Source organism: Ambystoma mexicanum, chromosome 6p (genome assembly GCF_040938575.1).
Source record: "Ambystoma mexicanum isolate Mex_15411 chromosome 6p, UKY_AmexF1_1, whole genome shotgun sequence".
In the NCBI taxonomy this organism is placed as follows: domain Eukaryota; kingdom Metazoa; phylum Chordata; class Amphibia; order Caudata; family Ambystomatidae; genus Ambystoma; species Ambystoma mexicanum.
In genome coordinates, this window is record NC_090935.1 from 23364034 (window position 1) to 23390761 (window position 26728).

General features: G+C 45.5%; 1 protein-coding gene across 3 annotated transcripts in view; it reads left to right on the forward strand.

Moving 5' to 3' along the window:
- Positions 1–26728, forward strand: part of LOC138511161 (uncharacterized) — a 420368-nt gene that overhangs the window by 284110 nt on the left and 109530 nt on the right. For 2 of the 3 annotated variants that reach the window (XM_069626665.1, XM_069626666.1), the window contains exon 5: positions 13052–18365. In XM_069626665.1, the coding sequence (XP_069482766.1) occupies positions 13052–18337 (5286 nt within the window). In that variant the 3' untranslated portion in view covers positions 18338–18365. Of the gene's footprint in view, positions 1–13051; positions 18381–26728 lie in introns of all 3 variants that reach the window. The other variant, XM_069626667.1, reaches the window with a different exon arrangement.

Consider the following 26728-nt stretch of genomic DNA (forward strand, 5'->3'; position numbering starts at 1 on the left):
CTCGGTTTCTCTGAAGCTAGACTCCAAAGGGAACATGACTAGTATGATTCGGCAAACTTGTGATGTAAAACAAGGCTGTGTTACAACACCACTATTATACAACCTGTTTGTCCACGATATACCGAAAGCAATAACAGCAGAACATAATTGTCCCCCTAAGATAGGCACAGTCCACTGTCCGGTCCTAGCTTATGCTGATGACTTAGTCATCATGAACCACACAATCAGCGGACTACGTAGTTCAGCAGAGGCCCTATGGACCTGCGCTCAAAGAAACGGCCTCTCAATCAACCTGGGTAAGACCCAGATGGTGGTTTTTACCTGTAAGAAGGTATCATGAGTGAGTATTAAAATCCACGATTCAGCAATTCAATATACCCCCTATTATAGATATCTGGGTATAGAGATAAAGCCCAAGGGACAATATAATATGTGCAAACAAGCTCGGATCACTCGAGCGGCTCAAATCACTGCATTGATACATCGTTCTTCTGCCTCACATTGTGGGTACACTATTTGGGCCGCACGCCAATTATATCTGCAGGTTCTAGCACCTATGATCACTCATGGACTAGAAGCCTTACAGCTAATGGACCTTGGGTGGCTGCAGATGCTCGAGGGGAAATATTGGAAGAAGATACTAGGTCTCCCGACATGTATACCCATGTCCATCCTTAGACTGGAATTGTGCCTCATCTCGTGGAAATCTCAGGTACTTAGGAAGAGGGCGGAATTGTATTTAAAAATGACGTTGAAGGCAGATAATCCCTTGCTTTCTGCTATGCACAGTGAAATTAATGTCTTCCACATTTCCACTTATGAAAAAACACATGGACAGCTATTTGGACAAGATTGGTTGGACCAATAGGCTGTATGGGGACACAGCTAGTTCTTTGCGGGCATTAGCTAAGAAGTCCGAACTGTGTGACTGTATTGATAATTATGCTCATTTGGAAGACTTGAAACGCTAGAAATTTGTCCCATACATGCGATATATCTTTAAGCAATCACTGCCATACTTGTCTCTCTGCCCTTCGCCTCGTCTGAGGCGGTTCATCCTTTCAATGAGGATTGATCAGCTTCCGGTATTGGCTATCACTGGGATTATGAACAATCTTCCTACATCATACGCTTCTTCCGGCTCTGTACGAATAAATATGAGACTGAATCTGGTAAACATGTCCTAACCAGTTGTCCTGCCATGCTAAAAACCCACTCAACATGTTATGGTGGCTTTGTCCATAGTGAGGACCACATAAGTAGTAACGACTTTTGGCTGAGGTCTGTTAACACAATTGGCATGAAACTTCATATTGCAATGTATGACGTATGGTTGATTGTAGAGAGTCTGCTAGGTATAACCATTTAGGCGCTTTAATACTCCGGTGAAAAAATTTCATGTGTGAGAATGAGTGTCTAAACGATAAAGTAATACCTATGAATTGATAAGTGTTTACGCCAGCAATCCTTCTTTTAGAATCTTCAGAATGCGAAATTTCCACGGAACGAAATTGGTCATAGGTGAATAAAGATTAATGCGTGTGTACTGTTTATATATTTATGTAGATTTGCATTTTCCATTTTTAGTATGTGCTAAAGTTTTCTTTCTTCTCTCTTCTGTCTTCTTTTAATTCTCATTTTAATGTTTTTATATGTCTAATGAAGTTGCAATAATATTTTCTTTCTGTAATGTGTATTGATTTATGAAATGTAAAAAGCTTATGTTAAGCTATAGCACATTAATAAATAAATAGATATGTGTAAGTAGTAAGGCAAGTGTCTTATTCGTTGCTAATGAATAGACAGTGTTCCTCAATTATGAGTCACGTGTGATGGGACCATGTTTGGAATTATGTCACCCTACATTTATTAGGATTCTAGCTAGTATTGGTGCAAGTGTTATGGTTCCTTTTACCACTGGGGACACTCTTGAGTTATTCGTCATGGAGTCTTTTAGCGTATAGTTGTCCTGCACCTGGCTTACAAAGGTTGGTTGTACTCTTATATAATCTGAGAATATATGGCTTGCGTCTTGGGAATCGTTATCTCGTGCCTTCTCTCTGCCGTTTCTATCCTCCCTTATTCATGGTAACCTTGGCTTGGATTGCTAGATACTGTCTGAGCACTGCACAGATCTGTATTTTGTTATTTCAGCATTTTGAGTCCTCGTGAAGCCTTGAGGCCTTTCATTTAATTTAGAAGCATATTGTGCATCTATTTTGGAAAAGATGGCTGCCCATTACTGTTGCGTTTCTATGTTAGTGAGCTATATTCGAGTGTTGTTCATGTTGCATTCAGCTTACATATTGCTTATTTTAGTATCCTTCATGTCTTCTGGATGCTTTGTTCATATTATTCATGTATAAATGCGTGTGTTACCTACTGTTCGCGTTGTTCATGTTGAGTGCCCATTTGCTTCGTGTCTAATGCATGCACATGTATTGTTACAATGTTGGTTTGGGTTACCCGTGCCATCTTCAGCTTAGATTGTGTCCATTTCCTGCTGTACCTGCCTGGGATAAGCCGGTACAGCTGCCTTTTTGAGTAACGTTTCTCAACTGTGCAGTATTGATCTAGGGGAGGGGCAGAAGGTATGGATGACGTATTCATCTGCCTCTCAACAGTAGCAAGGCTATTCACAACCCCAGTTAAGCTAAACCACTCTCTTAAGTGGCGTAGACCGGACGGTAAGGCTGAACTAAGGAGAAAGTGGGCACTGTTATGTAATATGGTTAGCTGTTAACAGAAATAGTATGTAAATACTACACTAAGACACCCATTTAATATTCATAGGTATGTAATAGTAATGTTTATATACAGCTCACAGTTGTGTAACCCACTATTGGTTACAGACTGCTGTAGTATCACAAGCAGTTATACTGACAATAGAAGCCATCACCAAAGTAGGGAGAAAGATGTTACAACACACACATCAAAACATAGGCATTGTAATTATAAGGCACTCAACACTATATACTTAGTCTTCAGAAGTCCAGCCCTAGCCTACACAAAGTCTATGGGAATTCTTTAGGTGCCCAATAAAGGTTCCTGAGAGTCAAGGTGAGAATGATAGGAGAGTGTACTCAGCTAGGGTAGGTAAAACACAGCAAGCAGTTAGTCCAGAGCAAAGGAAATTGGTGAGAAAGAGGCTTGTGTATCTTAAGTGAGTTTGTAGAAATTAGAGAAGCAGCAACCAGCCCTGAGATGTAGAAATATATTCCACTGAAGAACTGACCCGGACACTACCTCCTTAGGCGAGGCCCATAGCTCTTAGGTAAATAGGACTTTACGCCCAATCCAAAACCAATGAGTGGGTGGGTCTGGACTGTTCAAGCGATAGAAGTGACCTCAGGCCCCCAAATGTACTAGATAGTTACAAATGGATCCAGGAAACAGCAAATAGTTTGAAACGCATGCCTCATTGTTTTGGTCATCGTGCACTGTCGTCAGGTTGCGTATTCAAGGACACTCACCTCTGGCTGTCTCTCGGTTCCTCTGGAAACCTCAGAAGGTTGATGGGCCATCCACGCTTGGTCCCACGATTAAGAGGAGATGCCCACAGATGACATCATGAAGGCACAGCTTGTATTGACCGCGGGCAGGGTCAGGAGGAACTCAGCAGCTCAGTGGTAGGACTTCAGTCTCCCAGCAGGCTCATCTCCCGGTGGAGGGCAGCACAGTGGATTTCCAGTCTCGCAGCAGAACTATCTCTCCTTCTGCCTCATGCTCTGTCTCCTTCTTCCAGCCTCCTGTCTCTCTTTTTCTCCCTCCTGCTCTGTCTCCTTCTTTAAGCCTCTTATCTCTCTCCTTCTTCCTCCTGCTCTGCCTCCTTCTTCCATCCTCATGTCTCTCTCATTTTCCCTCCTGCTCAGCCTCCTTCCTTCAGCCTCCTGTCTCTCTCCTTCTCCCTCCTGCTCAGCCTCCTTCCTTCAGCCTCCTGTCTCTCTCCTTCTCCCTCCTGCTCTGCCTCCTTCCTTCAACCTCCTGTCTCTCTCATTCTCCCTCCTGCTCTTCCTTCTTCTTCCAGCCGCATGTCTTTCTCAATCTCCCTCGTGCTCTGCCTTCTGCCACCAGCCTCCTGTCTCTATATCCTTCTCCCTCCTGCTCTGCCTCTTCCTTCAGCCTTATTTCTCTCTCATACTCCCTCCTACTCTGCCTCCTTCCAGACTCCTGCCTCCCTTAGCCTCCCTCCTGCACTGCCTCCTTCTTCCGTCCTCCTGTCTCTCTCCTTCTCTGCCAACTTCTTTCAGCATCCTGGCCCCCTCCTTCTCCCTCCTGCTCTGCCTTATTCTTCCAGCCTCATGTCTCTCTCATTCTCCCCCTGCTCTGCCTTATTCCTTCAGCCTCCTGTCTCTCTCATCCTCCTGCTCTTGCTCATTCCTTCAGTCTCCTGTCTCTCTCCTTCTCCCTCTGGTTCTGCCTCCTTCTTCCAGCCTCCTGTCTCTCTCCTTCTACCTTCTGCTCTGCCTCCTCTTTCAGGCTCCTGTCTCTCTCCATCTCCCTCCTGCTCTGCCTCCTTACAGTCTCCTGCCTCCCCCTCCTACCTACTGCACTGCCTCCTTCTTCCATCCTCCTGTCTCTCTCCTTCTCCCTCCTGCTCTGCCTCATTCGTTCAGTCTCCTGTCTCTCTCCTTCTCCCTCCTACTCTGCCTCCTTCTTCCAGCCTCCTGTCTCTCTCCTTCTCCCTCCTGCTCTGTCCCCTTCTTCCAGCCACCTGCCTCCCTCATCCCTCTTGCACTGCCTCCTTCACCGTCCTCCTGTCTCTCTCCTTCGCCCTCCTGCTCTGCCAACTTCTTTCAGCGTCCTGGCTCTCTCCTTCTCCCTCCTGTTATGTCTTCTTCTTCCAGCCTCATGTCTCTCTCATTCTCCCCCTGCTCTGCCTCATTCCTTCAGCCTCTAGTCTCTCTCCTTCTCCCGCCTGCTCTGCCTCCTTCTTTCAGCCTCTAGTCTCTCTCCTTCTCCCGCCTGCTCTGCCTCCTTCTTTCAGCCTCTAGTCTCTCTCCTTCTCCCGCCTGCTCTGCCTCCTTCTTTCACCCTCCCGTCTCTCTCCATCTCCCTCCTGCTCTATCTCCCTCTTCTGGCCTAATGTTTCTCTCCTTTGCACTCCTGCTCTGCCTCCTTCTTCCAGCCTCCTGCCTCTCTCCTTCTCCTTCCTGCTCTGCCTCCTTCTTCCAGCATCCTGTCTCTCTCATTCTCCCTCCTGCATGGTCTCCTTTTTCCAGGCACCTGTCTCCCTCATTCTGCCTTGTGCTCTGCCTCCTTCATTCAGCCTCCTGTCTCTCTCCTTGTCCCTCCTGCTCTGCCTCCTTCTTCCAGCCTCCCCTCTCTCTCCTTCTGCCTCCTGTTCTGTCTCCTATCAGCCCACTGTCTCACCATGGGAGATGACAACGGCCATGCACAATACATTATTAAAGGGTCAGGAGATGTGGAGTGCGGAGAAGGGGGACCAGTGGGACCATTCAGTTCCTCCTTTCTATTTTGTTATCAGAAGGGGTTTGCCCAAGAATGTTCAGAAGGCGTTGGAGGAAATTGTGGGCATTGAAGCGAAGGGATGAGCGAAGATACAGACTATACTAATAGATCATTGTAGGAGAATAAAAGAGCGAGAAAAGGAAACAGCCCAACAGCTGTAGGCAGAGCAAGCGAAATGGGTGCAAAAGAAATTGGGGACGATCGCAGTTAAGGGGACAGCACCATCAAGCGCGTCAAGGGAGGTGGCAGAGCAGACTCCAGTCCTGATGTCAGGATAGCAGCATTTTGGCCAGGAGGATGACAAGGACAGTAGGGAGGTGGGGCACAGTGCCCTATCCCATTTGGCAACAAAGAGGTCAGCAGCACGGGAGGGGTGAGTTCAGGGAGGGTAGAGGGGGATTTGGAGGGATTTGGAGGGATGGGACCCAGGGGAGCAGGGAGGGGGGGCACTCTCAATGTTGGAGCTGTGGGAAATGGGGGCATTTTGCAAGGGAATGCTGGAGTATTGCCCACCGCCCCAACCACAGGTACAGCTCATGAGACCAACCTCTATAAGCCTGGTGTAGATACACCAGGCTTACACGCAATTGCCACAGTGACCCCCGGGTGCCCAAGTGCCACATCAGCTAATGACATAACCATTAATTCCCCAGCAGAATACCATGTATGGGAGTAACATGCCATTGACAGAGGGGTGAGCATGGTGGGAAATAACCCCTTCACGTTCCCCGAAAAAACACATACCCTGACTAGGACAGCCCATAGAGAACTCTTGCGTGCCCAGTCCTGTCCATGACAGTCCACCCTGGCGAGGAACCCTTGGTGGGCGATGAGATAGGTAACAAGAAATTCATCTTCATGGTTGACACAGGTGCCACTAAATCATGCATCAGTGAGGGGAAGTTCCCGCTATCAGGAGAAACTCTTGACCCGCAGGGATTCTCTGGGGCTGTCTCCACGGTTCCATACACAAAAGAACTTGATATGAAGATAGTAGGAAGGGTGGAGCATGCACCATTGTTGTATTCTGAGAGCTCCCCAATAAACCTATTGGGGCGAGACCTGTTAAGCAAATTGAATATGACGGTGTCATTCACAGATGGAGGCATGTGCGCCACTCCAGGCATGTGTTTCATAAGAGAGATGCTCATCATACATGCTAGGGGTGGATAGATTGTGTTTTGCGGTATCCCTGTGGGCCCAGATTTATTTGTGTATGGCATAACAGTGCTTCTTGTGGCAGTGCCCCAGAAGGCTTGTTGGCGAGTTCCGTCTGATTTCATTTTTCAACCTGTGGTGTCCCCTGACCTAGTGGCAGGGACAATATTGTCCCTAAATTTGCAGGGTCTGGTGATGTCAGCTAAATGGATTGTTGTAATTGGAACAGACTCAGATGGAGGCGAGTGGCGCACAGTGTTGTGTATTGATCCTACAGTGCCTCTGAAGGAAGTGACAGAAGCAGATTTGTTTGAGGACAACCCAGAAAATGGCAAGATTGTGCTAGCAATATCTATTCCTTGTGACATTATGGTGCAGTATCCAAAGGTGCAGTGCCCGTTGATGGCTCTGGTGGCCCCACCCCCTTCACTGATGCAGATTTAAAGCAAGTCCATCAGAGATTGTGGACGCCAAATGCCCACGATGTTGAGCATTTACAAGGGGGGTGACCCCAGTAAGAATACCACTCAAGCCAGGAGCGGTGTTTCCTTGGGTACGGCAGTACCCCCTGTCAAGGGAGGCAGAAGAAGGGATAAGGAACACCATTGTTGCTCTACTAAACCAGGGGATAGTTGTACCATCTACCTCCCCATGCAACAGAGCAATCTATCCGATTAAGAAGGCTAAAAGGGGGAGTTGAAGAATGAGCCAAGATTTGTGCCTTTTTAATGACATTGTACAGGCAGAGTTTCCAGTGGTCCCAAACCCTGCAACAACCCTTTGTAACATCCCCAAAAAGGTGACCTACTTTACTGTTGTGGATCTCAAAAATGCCTTCTTTTGTGTCCCCCTGCACCCAGACTCACAGTACCTTTCCGCATTTACGCATGGGGGAATGCGCATCGAACACATGAGATTGCCTCAAGCATACTGCAAATCCCCCAGTATTTTTAAAAGAATACTGCGCACTGATTTGGGTAATACTAATGTGCTCAGTACCCTCATTCAATATGTTGACGACTTACTAGTGTGTAGCATCAGTGAACGCCAGTGTAGGAAGGACTATAACACTGTTACAACTCCTGGCCCAAAAGGGATACAAGGTGGACAAGGTTAAATGACACTATTTCCTCAAGGAGGTATTATACTTGGGTCAGTTCATTTCTGTCAACAGCAAAAGAACAATTCCTGATCGCGCAACAACGGTGCATGCCAACTCCCCACCCAAAACAGTAAAAGAAATGCAAAAAATCTTGGGGCTTTGTAATTACTGCAGGGCATGCATACTTGATTACGCAGCTTACACGAGACCACTACTGCAGGGTCTTAAGGAATGTAGAGGAGCAGCCAACTGCCCCGCCCCCCTCCCATATGCGAGACGAAGATTGCACATGTGAAGAGCACTGCAGAAAACGAAAGCCATTTAATAACTGTACCGATGCAGCAACGCAAGTAGATTAAGTGATCAGAGAAGCTAGCTATACGTAGTGAATAGACCACAGGCGGTGCTGCCATTTAATAGAAGCTGGACATCGTTGTCTCCATTTTAGTAAGTTCAAGCCCATGAAGAGAAAGGCTGAAGCTGTGTCGCAGCAAAAAAGTAGCTGAGATCGTGGAAGGATCAAGAAAGGCTGTATGGCCAGGTGTCAAGGATGGAGCTGCCAAGGAACTGGTTATCTATACTTTTAGAACACTGAATGTGAGATGGCGAATCATCCCTTGTTAAGGTGCAAAGAACACCATGAGTGCCAAGTTTATTCATTTAATACAATTAAATGCTGCAAAATGGGCCGAATTGCGGTCTCCTGTCAAGTGAGCCAAGGATGAAAATAGAAGTTTGGTATACAGTCCAGAACAATGATAGCGCATGCTCAAACTCCCATATATTCTCAGAAGCAAGTAAACTTTGCAAGGCCAAGTTCAAAGACAATCTCCATGGCAGAAGGCATTGGTGAGGAGAGATGTTGGGCTAATTGGATGGGGAGACACGGTCATGTCCACCTCCTGGTACCTGGGGTATGGGATTAGGTGCTGCTAGTGAGCCAAATGTTCCAGAAGGGCACAAGTGTGCCAACCAATTGTAGAGGGCCATATAACGAAGGGCCTTCTAGTCTGAGAGCCAATGATGTACTGTGTATCTTATAACAGTTGAAGATGATTTGCACTAGGGGTGGGCATGAGTTGTCCACCTGACTGTAGAGACCCAATCACTACCCGATCCCTTAAAGAAAGTATACTTAGATGTTCCCCTTTAGCCTATCACAACTCTCCGTAGGTTTCGCTTAATTGCCACGTAGTATGACGTCACGTATGATGACATTTTACTATATAAATGTAATTTTGTTATGAAATGCTTCGAGAGAAATTCTGTGCAACGTCCGTTAATTTCCGTTGTAACTCCCAGTTTAGACAATTGCTATTAAAACAGTAAAAATGTACTTTGCCATCTTCCTGAGTTGGTTTGATTATTTGGTGTAAGAGTTACTCTGCATCCCATCTGCTGCATGACACACTACCTGCCTAAGGCCATAAGATCAGGAAGCTCAGAAGGGTGACAGTAACATAATATGAACAGAGGAAATGTTTAAAAACTTCAATGACCTTAAGGAGGTCATCTCCATTGCACCAGTGTCAGCAACCCCAGATTACACGCAGGAGTTCTGCCTATGTTCCCATTCTATTGGATAGTTAATGACTGCTGTACTGACGCAAAAATGTTCCTTGTGCCATTGGCCTACTACAGTGGCATCCTAGACTCAGTAATGCAGGGACAGTTTGCCTGCGAGCAAGCACTTGCTGCAGCAGCATTTGCTATCGAGAAAAGTTCTACCATTGTCATGGGGTGCACTGGCATGAGGCATACTGGGGCAGCTGTGGTCCATGTGGTGGATGGGGAATATGAAACATTGGTGCAAAAGTGATTGCAGGTGCACTTCTCAAACCAGGCAGCAGAGCTCATTGCGCTTATTGAGGCTCTTCAAGCATCCCAAGGGTGTCACGTGACTATCTACTCCGATTCAGCATACGCTACCACCACAGTACATGCTGGACTTGCAAAGTGGAAGAGAAGGGGATTTAGGTGGGCTGACGGATCTACTGTGCAACACACTGCTTTGCTGGATAAGCTCATCCACGCCCTTTACCCGCCACTCATAGTGGCAGTTGGCAAATGCGCTGCCCACACTAACAACCCAGAAAAGGTCTCACTTGGTAACGCCGCTGTGGACACAGCAGCGAAAACCATAGCATATCTCCCAGTGCCACCAGTAGCAGAGTATCCTGTGTTAAAGCCTACCACAGAACAGTTACCCACACCATACAATGGCCTATCAATTGCCTAGTTGATTGAAATACAGGGACATGCACTGCATGAAGAGAAAGAGCTCTGAATTAAAAGAGGGTGCAACAATGAGTTGTTACTAGTAGCATTCGACTGGCTGCACCCCGGCATACATCTCCAAACAACAAATAGCAGCGGAAATTCAGGAAGACTGGTTTGTTCCGTACCTGAATGAGAATTTGGCAAATATGGTCATGCATTGCACCACGTGCCAAACCTACAATACAGGCCTCACATTAAGAACAATTAGCGGCACCCCGCCACTCCCTACTGTCCGTTCCGTAAACTCATATTGATTATGCGCTCATGGGCGAAAGGTGTAATGGGTCTCAGTACCTCATTGTGACTGTGTGTCCCTTCTCACGATGGGTGAAGGCGGGACCTTGTGCACACCCAGACGCTAAGTGCGCTGCAACATGTTTGGTGCAAGAGGTTTGCCCTTGATGGGGTGTGTGCAATGTATTTATTTATTTGTATATTTATATAGCATTAAAGCCTGTAGGCATTGAAGGACTACAAAACACAACATACAACATGAAACATAAAAATAACACCATCAAAGCAAGGACAATCAAACATTCTTTTTCACAGAATCATCTAAGTCGACAACCTCAGTCTCGTGAAATAGGGACATTACTTATCCATGCCATTATACTACAAGTTTCAAATTCGATAGGCCTTTGGGGAGGTATTTACAGCTACTCAAATAGAGGGGGAGTTTACTGGTTCCACATCCCACCAGCACACAGTCCCTGTTATTCTGATTACACCATTCGTCTAACTGTAATCTTCGAACCAATTTCAAATCTGAGCTCCGGACTTCTCCTGGCCCAGTTCCCTGATGGAGCCAGGCCAGGACTTTGTTCCTTAATGCATCTCTAGGCTCATACCCATTCAATTTCTCTATATTAGTGATGACAACATTTCTTTCATCCCTAACAAAGTCACATAGTAGTATTTCCTTGGGAACTGGTAATTGTGCTTTCCTAACTCGAAAGTGTTCTGGGATAGATGACAGCAAACATCGAGTTCCAGGGCGACCTGCCCCAATAGGGCCTGGTTTAGGCTTAACGATATCCACCAAAGGTACAGGATAGAGGGAACTGGGCACATCATTACCTTCCGAGAGTGGATTACCAACCTCCTCTCAAATATGCTGGGATGTTAGGGGAGAACTGTCTATTTTCTTCAATAGGGGAACTGACTGGGCACAAGTATTTACAAAGCCGAGTGGTTGCTGCAATGAGCTATTCAATAAAGAAGCCGACTGCGTGCAGATATTTACCAAACCAGACCCAGAAAGTTGCTGCAACCTTAAAGGAGTTAGAGATTCAGTTTGGGATGAGTTATCCCTTTTAATAAGGTGGTAATTCCCATCACAGTTGTCCAGGCAATCCACCCATAAGCAAAAGTCTGTAAAGTTTGTACACAAGGTCAAATCTTCAATAATGTTAGCTTTAACCAGATCCCATTTATCTGGAGTAGTCTGGGAGTCTGTATCCAAGTTGGGCTGAGCCGTTAGCCCCAGGGAAGTTTTCAAGTCCAAAAGGGCTTGGGACTCGGATTTAAGCCTGGAGCCATCCAGATCCAAGAGAGGTAATATGAGCAATGGGGACGAACAGGAATCCTCTATAGTGGGTAGAGGTTCCCCAATATTAATATCCCCTTCGGTTGTCCAATTTGCCACAGTCGATCAATTACCTCCATTGTTCAACAAGGTAGTATCGTCTGCATCAGAGGACAGATTGTCCCTCTCCATTTGCAGCTTTTGTTGTACCCTTTGCCTCCTGTGTTGGCTTAGAGTCTGAACCTCAGCGATATGACCCCCCCAAAGGAGCAAGAGGAGTCAAATTAGGCAAAGCTGTCGGGCCATCAGGCAGCCAGGATCCAACCACAGCAGGGGAAGTGATCAACAGGGTATTAATTAATGGAGTGCTTCCCAAAACCTGTCTTTGAGGGGTCAGTGAGCCTTTATCAAATAACAAAGCTTCCCCAGATTTTTTCGGCAGATGTTCCCTTCCCCATCTGAAGGGAAAGGCATAAGATAAGGCTCAGGGAGAAAAACTCAAGAAGACACTCCTTCACTCAATACTCACATGGAGCACTATTCAGTGGTAACACAAATAGAGACGGACATAGTTGGGGGTCATCCCGCTGGACTCACAGAAGTATCCCAGTTGCTGCACAGTAGAAGGGACAACGGGAGACCCGCACCGTTTCAAAGTGCAACTGCACCCACGGCTACAGTGCCTGCCAGAGCAGCTCCAACAGTCAGCGTACCTCGGAAGAGGTTAAAGGAATAAACCTAGAACCGGAACAACGCCAGGCAGCACTGGCGCCTACAGCAGCAGCTGCCTCCGACAAACTAGATGTATTAAGGTCAGATAACGGTACTCATTTCTTTAATTACATTTTTAAAGAGATTTCGGCATTATTGGGCATTGGACATCAGATGTGCACCATCTACCACCCCAAAACCAACAGGGTCGTAGAAAGGATAAACATCCTGATAAAAAGCAAATTATCGAAACTGTGCTCAACATTAAAGCAAAATTGAGTGCACTGTCTGCCAATCGCATTGTTTAGTTTGCACACACAGTCCAGTAAAGTATTACAATTGTTAAATGATCATTGGCTGAGCAGTGACGACTGCAATATCACCCATGTGGACGAAGATGGACGGACAAGGCTGAGACCAATGGCCTGGTGTTCCCTATGGAGCAGGTGACCTATGTGCAGGATCTCTCCAATCAGCATAGCGAGTTTCTACTGTATGATATGACGTCACCAGTGACGATGCTTACAGTTATAATGTACTGCACATTCCGTGGCAGCAGACTTTTTTTGCCGCTTTTTTCCCTTTTGTGTGGAAATAAAACGTGTTATCCTTGCAAGAGGTGTGCTGGGCCTTTTTCCCAAGTGGGTTGTATTTGATTGGTGTGAGCGTCTGAGGGGATTTCCTACAGGAACACACAAGTGGTCAGCAAAGCGTTCAGATCCACTTGGGAGGTGCTTAACTTGTATGTCATTTCTGATTTCAATGCACTGAGATATTTAACACACATCTTCTTTATATTTTAGGAAAAAGATGTTGAGGAGAGGTTTAACCTCCTACTACTTGAGACCAACATGAAGGAAGACGAAGCTTTGGCATCCCAAAACATCGGTGCTCGGATGCAAACACTGCAGCAGAATCTCATTGCTCAGTACTTCCTGGACAAGGACATACCCACCTGCAGTCATGGAAGTTTGGATAAGGCCTTCAATTATGAGAATCTCTCTCTGACCGAGCACCTGAGTCTTCTTCAAGCAACAGTCCAAGTAACACTGAATGGAGTTGGGTTGGAGATGATTAATCTGCTGAAGTGCAAAGACGAGATAGATGCAAAATCCAGCTGTCTCATTAGAATACTGGACATACTTTATAAGACAAACAAGACATTAGTGGGAAAACTTTCCCACATGGTCTTTTCTGAACTCACTAGCACCGTTCAAGACAGCCTTGGTCTCCTATTATTCAGTGGCATATGGACCCCTATCCAGGCCATTGTGTTTGTGCTGAAGGTGCGACAGGAAGCTGTTTCTCGGGACAAGGTAGAGAAAATCCTCCATTGCGTACAGACGTACCATGTAGATATTAACACTGCCATTGCTTCCTTGAAGGAGCTTGATCCTCTTCAACATCTCCAACAACAAGTGAAGAAAGAGAAGGACAAAGATTTAAAAACCATCCTAGCAGAAATGAGAGCAAACAGATATCCAGAAAAGGTTCTCTCCATTCTGGAACAAGTCCTTAGTGAAGTTGGGGCTCGACTACCGGTATACGAAACATTGGATCTGGATGAGAAAATGAAACAAGAAGGGTTAGAGATGACCCGATCTATTGACTTGGAAAATCCTGATATGGAGACACTTGTTAAGATTGTGATTGGCTTATGTGTGGCTGTTCAGGACACCACAACTATTATAAAAGAGTCGGGAGAGAAGATCGAAGGATATTTCCCACGCATGACCCAACTTGCATCTGTGTTGACACTTCTCCTTTCCAAAGACTCTGAATGCAATGGTTGTCTTCTGGAGATCTTCACTGGTGAGGGCAAATCTTCAATCGTGGCTATGCTCGCCCTCATCCATGCAATCCGTGGAAAGAAAGTGGATGTTATAACAAGTTCCCCGGTACTTGCCCGTCGAGATCAAGAGGAATGGAGCAAACTCTACAAGATGTTCGATGTATCTTGTAGTGTTGTTCCACCTCCATCGTCAGATGAATGCACTGACTCAAGACAAAGGGATAAAACCATTAAAGAGGCATACACAGCTGATATTGTGTATGGTACGATTGGGAATTTTGCTGCAGATATTCTACGACAGGAATTTGAAAAAGTCAGAACCCGCGGGGATAGGACTTTCGATATAGCCATTGTGGATGAAGTAGACTATATGACCTTAGACAGTGGTGTACAAGTCACGTTTCTTTCACATGCAGCCACAGGGATTCGGCACTTAGAACAACTTCTGGCTGTTATCTGGGCCAAGGTGTGTACATGCCAATGCATCGTAGAGGCCAAAACCGGAGACATTCTCTGGGCAACAGGAACACAGTATTTCCACAAAGTTGCTACAACAGCTGTGATGGGACCACAGACCTCTAAACATTTTTCTCCCCTCGATATTCTGATGCCAGGACTGCAGCTGGGCTTCTTCACTGAAGAAGATGTGAAACAAATAGAAACCACCATAGGTAGACCAGAACAGCCGAGCACGGAAGAACCAAAGGACTCTGAAATCAAAGAGCTCATGGATAAACTGGGACCTGCTCAGCAGAGAGATCTATTGTCCATATTTCAGAAGGTTCTAGAAGATGCAGTTGTGTTTGAATGTTATGAGGTACAGGATGGTAAAGCATCTGCTTTCGAGAACAATTCCACAGCCGACAACACCTCTGTATTGGATCATGAGAAGGTACACATTCTTCTCCAGGAACATGGGCACGCTTGCGAAGTGATGCATGAAAAGGCACTAGTGGAAGGAGCCATTGCTGAACTGGAATCAAGAATTAAGTACTCAGATGCCTATCAGCCACCAGAAAGCCAAAGTAATAACGAGGAGCACTTCATCCTTCTGCCAGCCTACCTGAAAGAGTATACCAAGAGCAGGATGAAGGTCTTTGTGGAAAATGCCCTGAAAGCACTAACAATGGTCAAGGATCGTGAGTACATGATAGAATCGGCCACAGAACAAAACCAAGTAAAGACCACCTCGCCCATCCATGAGTATCACTGCATCATCCCAGTGGACTTCAAAGCTACCGGTGTGCTCGAGAAGAACAAGCGCTGGGGAGACGGCTTGCAGCAATTCCTAGAAATGAAGCACCAATTGGCGATATCTCCGTTATCGAATGTCACCAACTTTATGTCAAATTTCCATTTCCTTCAGAGATACACTAAAGGCACTGGCATGTTTGGTGTCTCGGGAACCCTGGGGGATGAGGCAGAAGTGGAGTTCCTGAAAAAGCATTATAGAGTCTCTTGCTATATCATGCCTACTCACCGCTACACCAAGAAGACCGAGCTACCTGTTGTCCAGGTTGAAGGCGGGCAAGATGCTTGGATTAAAAAGATTTGCGAATGTGTGAAGGAGCACACCAGCCCAAATCAGTGGGTCAAAGGTCAAGCCACATTAGTTGTCTGTGAAGATGTGAAAACAGCTGAGAAGCTGCAAAAAGAGTTAATAGAACTAAAGGCTGTTTCCAACTCAGATAAATTAACTTTATACACCAGAAGTGATAAACACAACATTGAAACGAGAATCTTCGATGCCGGGGATGTGATAATTGCTACAAACCTCGGTGGAAGGGGCACCGATGTTAAAATCACTAGAGATGTGAATGACAGTGGGGGGCTCTTTGTGATTCTCACTCATTTCCCTACGAACATGAGAGTGGAAAAGCAAATATTTGGCCGAACATCTCGTAAAGGGAACCCTGGGATGGTCCAGATGATACTGAACTACCAAGAACTGTCTCAATCCTATCAAGGCCAACCCATCGAGGTGATGAGGCAACTCAGGGCAGACTATGAAAAGAAGCGCATCCCTGACATGGAGGACGATGAGCTCTTGGAAGTAAAGATGCGAGAGGAACTCTTTGGGACATTTTGTGAGCATCTGGATCTTTTTCATGGAAATTACGGAAAGGTGGAAAGAAGAGATATCTACCTGTCTTCTGTCTTTCTCGCGAGTGATGACACATTTGATTACTCCCAGGCCAAGCTGGACTACCGCCCAGCTTTGAACGCACTGAAGGAGACCTGGGCCCTTTGGCTCACGCTTCATGACAAAGACATAGAGGAGCATAAAGACCTCAAACAACTAAAGCAAGACCTCAGCAGAGTGATCCAGAAGAGAGCAGAGAGCCTCCTAAGGGGGGAATCAGAGAACTTCTATGACTTCATTAAGCAAGCAATGGATCGCATGTACCTTCACACTCAGAACAAAGGGTCGGATTATGGTGCATTATCGTTCTGGGAGAAAGCGCAGAATACTGATCGAGTGTACCGTGCCATCTCTCTCTACAATCAAGCTTACATAAAAATTAATTTGGGACAGGGGGACTACATGCAGAATGCCATTGATTTATTGACGGAATCAAAGCAGACAATCCATATCTATGTTTCAGAGGTGGCGAACACCACGGTGGCCTGCCAAATGTCCTGCATAGCAAGATTCGAGCCTCACAACAGAGATGAAACCAACTTTGCAAAACAAATGCAAACCCGCAAGAGCCTCTTCAAATCCTGGATCGATTACATTGATAAATCCGTAGCAAAATTAAGAGAGCTGCAAAAAAGCAAGAGCAATGCCATCACAAAGGACCAAGCCGTCTTCTCACTGTCAGCTGATCATGGCCCTTTAACCACTGATGAGCTGACTGTGCTCTACGACTATGGCTTGTCCTTTGTATTTGAAGTTGAGAAGAAGCCAGAGTTCTGCATTGATGCTCTTATCTGCTTCATCCTCGGAGCACTGCAGGTCCTAGCAGGTATTCTTGTGTGCGCTTTCACCTTTGGGACTGCCAGTCAGTTTGGAATGGGGCTTATATCCGAAGGAGTATCTGACATGATATCGGGCATAGAAGGGATGGTAAAGGGTGCCTTCGATTGGGCAGAATGGGCAATATCCAAAGCAATTAGTATTGGGCTGGCCCTGGTAACGGCAGGATTTAGCACCATAAAAAAAGTGGCGGAAGTCGCTGTGAAAGTGGCAAAGAGTTTGATCAATGGAACCAAGACCTTTGCATCTGTTGCAGATGACATTATCCGAACTGGAAAATCTTTAATTTCTACAATTGCTAATACAACAAAATCCACAGCGTCCACCGTGACCAAAGAGTCTCTATCAAAATCCATCAAGGCCCTCGCCTCAAGTTCTGCTGTGAGGAAAAACTTTCTGCAGGCAGCAAAATACGCTGGTCAAGAGATCGCCAAGCAGGGCGCACTCAAGGGTCTAGAATATGGCATGGACAAAGGGCTGCAAGCCGCCTTCAGAAGCATGTTTGAAAAGGCTTTCAAAGAAATGATAACCCAATCTGTGAAAGGGGATGAAGCTCTGAACCAGGCCATGATAAAGTTTGCAATCGTCAATGGGGTGCCTGAGGAGGCCCTACTCACCGAGAATCCAAACACCTTTCAGATTCGAGGAACACACCGCAAGATCATGAATAGCGTAATAGCAGATGTTTGCCAGAGTGCAGTCACTGACGTCACTGATGATTACGACACTGTCAACAAATTGTTTACTTACCTCCAGGCTATGGAAGACGGTGTCCTCCAAATTCTAGAGAAGGCCAAGGTGAAGGGAGCTATCCAGAAAGGAATCAAGCTCAGTGTTGAGGTCGGAAAGAGCACAGCTGAGTTTGTGCAGTTGGTAAATGCCGCCCCAACTAAAGAGATGATGGAAAAGAGAGTCTTCCCGTTTATGATTAAGAAATGCGATGAGCTCCCAACCACTAAAGACTATAAGGAAGACGGGCGTCGCAATTTCCCAGATGTGAAGATCATGAAAGCAGATTTGCTGGAAACAATATCCCAACTATTAAGTGATGAATTCATTGAATTATTTTCAAGCCGCTTAACAAGCTTCACAAACAATCGAATCAGCAGTGAAATTAACAAACATGTTGGAAAAACCGTCGACAATTTTCTGGAAAGAAATAAGACTGACCGTTTCTTTACTGAACAAAAGCAGAACCGAAAAGTGAAAAAGATTCCAATCGAGGGAGCAAAAGCTAAATTTACAGAAGCCAAGCAGAAGGAGGTGAAAGGCCCCAAGCTCATCGAGGTGGATAATCATCAGAAGGTTCTATCCTGACTCAAGTGCAGAGGATATCACCCCGCAGGTGAGCAGACGAGAGGTAGGCGGCCAAGATCCAATATTCACTTATGCTCTGCTTTGGGCTTCTCTGATTATTTCATTCATTTGTGTATTCATTTATTTGTGCTCATGGTTTTTAATTAAACCTTACACAATGTATACAATTTAAATTAAACATTACATAAAATACAGTGTTACACTTTTAGAACAAAGTTACACGTTTCACCAAGTGACTGAACAATGGCAATAGAGATAACAATGTAAAATAGCAATTGAAAAGCCGTGCCTATTAAATACCTTGGAATTTACCCCTTGGATTATCAGGTGAATAACACAGGAAATAAGCAATTTAACCAATTCTTGTTAAAAAGTCTTGTACTAAAATTAATTAACTTAAAAATTATGTCTTCCTAACTCAGTCCTTCGTAAAAGCTAGTCACCAGCCATTCTACTTCTCAATGGGCTAGTGCAGATAAGAGCTCAGACGGAAACACTTAAGACTGTAGAGTCCATGGTTGCCTCCATTACAGTCCACCTGGGACTTGTAAGAAAGAAAGCCCACATTTGGCTAACATTTATGAGCCCCCTCCATTTTATGCTTGTACCATGCAGTGCTCTGGCCGGTTTCCCCAGTGGATTCAATCCAGATTACACTGGATATGCAACTTGTATATGTGTTTGGCCCTTTGGAGACTCTTATGGCCACCAAACATGTGAAGTATTGCCAAGTTGGCCACTACCCTCCCTTGATGCAGACAGTTGTACTGGTTCTGGTTGGTGGCAGTGCACCATAATCAGTGGCAGCACGAGCGTCTGGTCATTTTCATTCACATTCAGCCTTTTCTACCTAAAAGGCCGGGAAATAGTGATGTGGCTGAAACCCAATATCAAGGCAACCCAAAACTGTTGCCCTTGCCGTTGATTACTTGCAGAATGTCAGTGGCCATTTAGGGTACTTTTCTGACTTGGGCTCCAGCCAGGTCTGTGTGGGTGTGTCTATGTGTCACAAAGATGCTCCTGAAAGAGTAGGATTGCTGGTTGGGGCTACCCTTTACCCTCCGTTTTCTCACAGAAGCTGAGACGCTGCACTAAGACGCGTGTCAGTTGATAGAATTCGATCCAGATGCGACAGTCAAAGCCATGACTCAGCATCTTTTGTGCTCTGCAAAGTCAACAGTGAAGCTGTACCTTTCTACTACTGGCTAGAAGAAGCCACAGTCTAAGGGGTCTAGTAGGTGTGTCAACAAATCTATAGGTAAACTGTCAATAATGTTGATACCCTTTTGCAGGCACCATGTGACAAAACGTTTCCACTTGTAATAAAAGTGTCTAGTGTTGGGTGGTCCTTAAAATGTCCATGTACCTTATTTATTTTTTATTTATTAAGTGTTTTGGTTCAGACAAAAGTATAAACCTTTCACTTCATACAAAATAAACATACCACATTAAGAAGAGAAGAAAAAAGAAAGAGAAATTAAATCACCATCCTTTAACACAAAATGCTTTAACTTATTAAATCAAATTTCATAAAATATTACTTGGGAGAAAAACGGATAAAATTAATCGATGTCCATCATCATACGTCCAACATTTTTTTTTCTATCTTGTCAAGAAAACCAGCTAGAGCCAGTATCCGGGTCTGACGTTGGCCAACCATCAAGCTACAACACACAAAATCCCCAAATGTTTATCCCTTTCTGTTTGCAAAGCCGGGCAATCAGTTACCAGATGCTTAATAGTCTCTTTGATGTTCAAGTTCTTACAAAACCTACAATTCTGGTTGCTCATGCCCAGCCCCCATTTACTTATCCTTTCCAAAGTCAGGATTTGATTTAGCCTAAAACATAGGTAGTTCGTCCTACGTTTAAGACAGGGGAAAATGTGGAATACTTTGGGAGCACCTGGTAAGAAATTTGCTGTATTCAGCATAGTACTGTAAGTCCCCAACTTTTCTGAGGAGATCTCCCAATCATATTGTGTAGTTTATTCTTGACAGTGGGCGCGTTATAGCAAAGCTCTTCTTTTGATGACCCTATCAAGGTAACTAAGTCACACATTTCTTCCTGAAGCGCCAGATGCTCTAGTTTGCTCTGCCCCCCAGCTCTGACAGAGAGACGTCACTGGTGGATTTAGTAATTTGACGTATTCCGCCATTTACCTCCATTTAGCTCTTGTCCCCAATGAGATCAGCCCAAACTCTTGCCTTATGACAGCATTCGGGATGGACATAGACAGCCCTAGTGTTTTCTTAAGCAGCATTCCCTGGATGGTATTAAGGAAATTCCTCAATTCAAAAAGACAAAGATCCAAACCATAAATGAGGGTAACCTCTACAGTACAAAGGTAGTATTGAAGAGTAGGGTTAAGAGAGAAGTGACACCATTGCGTGTATACCTTCTTCATTTTTGCCAGCAGTGGCAGGGTCTTGCCCCTGATCAAATGTTTCCAGCTCTCCTTAGAATGTGTATTGGAGACATGGTAACCAAGATACTTAATGGATTCCACTCTTTCTAAAGAGTTGCCACCCACCTTCCATCGCATGGTTTTCAGGGCTCTCTTATTTGTGAAGAGAATGACATTCGACTTCTAGCCGTTAACGCTGAGGTTATTCTGTACTGCGTAATCAGAAAAACAGTGTCAATTTCCTCTGGAGTCCCATCGAACAAGACCAAGTCATCAGCAAAGATAATTAAGTCTAATGACACTGAACCCAGATTTGCAGGGTTGGTAATACCCCCTCCCAGACCCCAGGTAGGTCAGCGAGGTAGAGGTTGAAAAGGGTGAGGGCCATCACGCAACCCTGCCGCAAACCAACGTGCATAGCAATGTGGTCCTTTATGGCTCCCTCCCCCGTCAGCCTTACTCTGACCGCTGTGTCGATATGCAGCAAAGCTAGCAACTGTACCAGCATTAAGGGGAGATTCATGGCCAGCAGTTTCTTCCAAAGCCTTGCTCTGCAAACTGTGTCGAAGGCACTGGAAAGCTCTATCGATGCCACATAGACAGTCCCTACCTTATGTTTTTTCACTGCTGCTAGAAGATGTGACATTGCAAAGGCACTCAAAGAGGATCCCATGCCGGTGCAGAACCCAATCGGAAAATGAGAATACAGGCCCTTTGATGTTATGTGTCCCTTAAGTGCTCTTAAATCTTACTGGAAGAATCCAGCAAGGCTATTGGTCTAAAGTTTTTTGGTTCTCCCCTGTCCTCCTGTTTGCATACGGGGATAATTAGGGATTCTCTCCATGTATCCGGGACTGTAAGGGTTTTGCTCACATGGTTGAATAAGTGTCTCAGAGGGTCTGCCCAAACTTCTGGATTAGATTTAATCAGTGCTGGCGGTATGTTGTCTGGGCCCGGGGCCCTTAATGGCTTGGCCCTGTCAATTGCCCATAAAATGTCCTCTGTCTACCACTGAAGGACCCCTTGTGCAGGGTTTGCCATACTCAGGTTAAGTAAATACTCCTCATCAGGGGCCTTGATGGATTTCTAAGTAATATAAGCTTCCCATTCCTTGGCAGTGATGTTACTCTCCAGGGAATTATGCACACCATTCGTTGCACCCCCCAGAATTTTCCAGAAGTTGGCCGTATCGTTCTGAATAAGAATATTGATCAGCTTTCGATGTTGATCAATCAGGCTTTCCCTACCAGTTCGTCTTAATGTTATTTTATAGAGGCCCACTATTCTTTTCTTTTCTACCGTGAAGGTGGAGTTATCAGGATCTGTGTTGAGTAGAGTTCTGATGGCTGCCCTCTTTGTCTGTTTCGCATTTTGACTTTAAAATCAAAGGGATGGTTATGAAATCTCCTCCCACAAAACACTGAATGTCCTGTAGGCACTTGCATTCCATTTTACCATCCACTCCCCTCTTGCCGATGAAACAAATGCTGTTTTGTGTTGTATATGATTGACTTTAAATGGGAGTCGGATTGCCAGGCTGATAGGGAAGTCGTAGCTTCCGTGGCCATCCCCTTTTTCTAATGGATCACAGGAGTGGCCCAGATCATCAGAGACAAAAAGACGGTCGACCCATGTCCTTTTCTCGCCCCGACGCCATGTGTAAAAGTTCTTCACTTCTTGGTCCTTTGGTAAGCAAGTCCGAAGATCCCATTGCTCTAAGTAATTGTTTCATACCACCCCCTGTCGTGCAGAATGAGTGCAGCGCCTTGCAATCTTTGCCAACCCCCTGTACAGTGTGGCAACGCACAGGCAGAGTTAAAATCAGCCCACACCACTGTAAGCTCTGTATCTCCACTCCCAGACCAGTCCGTAAGCAAGATGTCTAACGCCTGCTAGAGGTCTGCCATTTTGATATTCAGGTGGTTAAAGTAGAGGTTGACAATTAACAGAATAGCATTTATGGTAGGAAGGAATAAGTTCACAGCCGTAATGTCCTTTGGGTTTGTCTCTATTTAATGATGTCTACAGTCATAGTTCAAGTCTATTGCGATTGCCAGACCGCCTGACGGCCTGCCTTGCTGAGCCCTAATGGCGACTTTGTTGTAGGTATAAAACCCTTCTAGTTCAAATGGGGTAATTGCCATTGTCTTCTGTAGCAATAGCACTCCTGCTCTCTTTAGTTCCAGAGCAACCAATCCCTTCACCTCAAGATATCAACAGATGTTCCATGTGGTTAGTGTTAGGCACCCTTCCTCTAAGGCTCGTCTGCTTTGCTTTTATTTTCTTAAACATTTCAAACGCTGATTCTAGTCACGCCCATTCTTGAAACATTTCCACTTGTAACAAAAGTGTCTAGTGTTGGGTTGTCCTTAAAATGTCCATGTACCTTATTGCAGTTGCAAATGGCCTATCTCGTATTTATTTCGTTTTTTTTAGTGTATGGTTTGAAAAACTCTTTACAAAATAAAGCACATTAGTACAACGCACAAGGTTTTCACATAACCACAATTTCAGAAATGTTTAAACATTTATTTTTAAAAACCTCATTGAATTCATCATCATTATTTCTTTTAAAAGCTGTTTATTTCCATATTACATTTAAAATAGTTACATATAAAAAATGGTGTCAAATTATAAAATGCCAAAGAATTAAAAAAGGCAGCAACAGCCAACCAATGTCTCCATAATTTATCATTTTTAGCCCATTTAATTAAAGAAAATACTTTCAAAATACAAGTCATTCTTAAACGGTTAAGCGAACTGCAGTACATTACCAAATGCTTAGTAGTTAGCACACTCCCTATCTTTACAATACCCACAGGATGCATTGTCAGCAGTGATCAGGACCCTTTTCAGAAGAACATCCTTTGCGGGCGACAGATTCCAATTTAATCGCATGCAAATAGAGTGATAATGACTCTTTGGAAACAAGATTAAACAAGGTGATGTTGATCCTCTTTTTTATGTTCATAAGCCAAATGCTTTAATGAGGCATAGCCATGAAAACATTCCATAGTTATTGTAAAGAAACGCACCAGAGGGGGGTGTCTGTACTCCTGCTCTCTATACGGCAGATTAGAGGCACAGAGGACCCCAGCAAAGATTCTCTATATTGGTAAACGTGGCGAGCAATCAAGGCCTAGCTTCTCAGGAGGTGATGCGGGTTGGTTTCTTAAGTACAGTGTAGTCCCCTAAGCACCCATAAAGGAATGTCCACACACTGTATTAGTTAAAACACAGTCTTTATATAAATAAGGTTCAATGTTATATACACTATCACGATAATATATCATGAGTCATCCATTGTAAAGACAATTCATTACGACCCTGGCGGAAATCCAAAAACGATGGCGGAAATGCAATACCGCCATCGAATAGCGCTCGGTGCGACTATGACCCGTCACCGCAAAGTACGAAGCCATTAGCGACACCGTAGTGAACGCCAACGCTAACTGCACCAAGCACGCGCGCGCGCGCCATGCCAAACCGTAAATACCACCATGGCGCAAGGGTACGCGAATTCCGACCCTAGCGGACATGTACCTAACGCCATCAAGGACGGCGGAAAGCACCATACCGCCATGGTGAGAAGTACGGCATCGCGAATCAACCGTAAACGGCCCCACTGAGTGCCTGTACTCCACTCCCTGGCCACATTGCACAACCCCTGGCAGGCGCAATGTACTCACACAATGCAACCAGTGAAATCCACAATTCACCCATGCATGCCAACGTAGAAATGCATGCAGGGGCTCAAAGCGCCCCGTGAGTGGGCATCCATGTACGGCATGCCACCATAGCCGTACTGAAGCAGCACAGGCATGTGAAGGTACAATACATCAAAATGAAAATCAAGAACACATGACACAAAACAACAGTAGTCCCCCATCGCTTGCCACCAGCGCAAGGCAACATCCAAAACAGCATCCTGAGGGGGACTGCACCAGCCCTGTACTCTTGCCAGTAAACAAACCAACCATCAGCAGAAGCATGTACCACACAAGTTGGCAGAGTGACTGAGCAGCCAGGCTCATCCCAAGAGGGGCCGATGGGAGCTGCAGGGCACAGATGGCATGAATACAGAAGCTATTCCAATGGACATGACCCCAGTCCCCCTCCAACAAACGCACGCAAACACAGGCACCTGTGACCAGCCACATTCTGAACATCCCATCATTCCACCAATCGACCTGGCTGACAGGCACCAGTCGGCCAAAAGCCAATCCCCCGCCCCTGAACAGCACATCATGTAAACAGTCACAATGGCAGCCCCTATCCGTGACCATACTGTGCTACGTAGTCAAACGCGGCCAGTACAGTACCACACAACTCAACTCAGAAGGCGGAACACAATGCAGATCATCTCGCAATACATACCGCCACAAATCGAAAATCGCTACATCACCTGCAAAGAATAACGCAACACGCCAAATATCGGAATACAATTTAAATGCACATCCAAATGACAAAGGCCTCACAGCAATTTGCAAAATAACACCAAAACATCCATCATCACCGAGGGCTGCATCTGCAATAATTGACCAGCTTCCACTTGTGTGACGCCCTGTACCATCATGGCACACAGGGCCTACATCAACGTTCCAAAAGGCAACATGGAAGCGGCAAGAACCGCAGGTCCGTCCCATGAGGCAGGCACTAGTCCAGCTGAAAGGCCGAAATGTTGCACCTAGCCACCAGTACAGCGTAAGGGCATGTGGCCCATTGGCGATCGTCCCATAAGATCGTAATGCTGCTCCACTGATTCACCCGAAGCTGCAGGTGTCGAGAGTAAAAACCATCTGGAGGAGTGGCGTACAGATGGCATCTGCAATAGGGCAGCAGATACCTGTCACCCAAATGAAACACAAATTAACCGATTGCATTACGGGACTCATGATGCATTACAATCTTCATTCAACACACCAAATCCAGACCCACATGCATGCTAGCCCACTCCAAAGGAATATACACACCCCTAAATCAGTATCGATTCATAACGAAATCAATCGAGGTAAATACACCATTGGCAACGTCGGTTACTGTGCATGCGTCCGTCAAGACAGAACCCATGACATGGGATTAGTAACGTGCCTAGACACAAGTGTATGAAGGCGCGTCGAGACAGGGAGGATCCGACAAGGGCAGATAGACGTAAGTCCCACTATGGCAGCCTTGCATCACATAGCGCAGGGGAAGGGGATTGATTCAAAAAACCCATGTACATGGCAGACCCTAAATGGAATCATCTGTCCATGCATCCATTCATCATTCCCTCATCCCGCAATGAAAACGCATGAATATTCACTCACATAATATTTGAAACTTCCATCGCGTCTGTGCGTAATGCAGTCTGCAAAAACCACTGTGCTCCTGGCCGGATCTGTAGTGTTGTGAAGCAAGATGGATTTGGGAACGTCCTGCCTTATCGTCCACTACGCTATTGCGCATCCCATTCAATCCATATCATTCATTGCTTGCTCGTTATGGGCCCTGTCCCAAGGCCATTCAACAATAGAACGTTACATTTCCAGGCAGACCTGTGGGCGTCTCCTCACCGCTACTTCGAAACCAAAAATGCTGGCCTTCGAATTCCACACTTGCAACATTACGTCGAAAAGGCTTCTGTGAACGCTTGCATTCACAATCACATCAATGTAGTGCGGCTGTGTGTCATAATGCTAACTGGCTGCAATCACAAATGGGACGCCACGCCCGTCGGTGAAGTTCGTTACTGTGCTGCATGAGGGTCGGCCATCGATCGAGCCCTACATACCACTGACTCTTCACAGGTATGTAAGCGGCTGCAATCATAGCATGTGTAACAATGGGAGCATAGCATGAAAATCAGTCAAAGTACATCACACTGCCATCGGGATTTGATACATGATTCCTATCCCAAGATGCCATGCGGCCAAATGCAGCCTTACGTGCGGGACGTGCTCGGCCAGAAGGGATTGCATCTGCCACAGATTCATTCAATCAGCA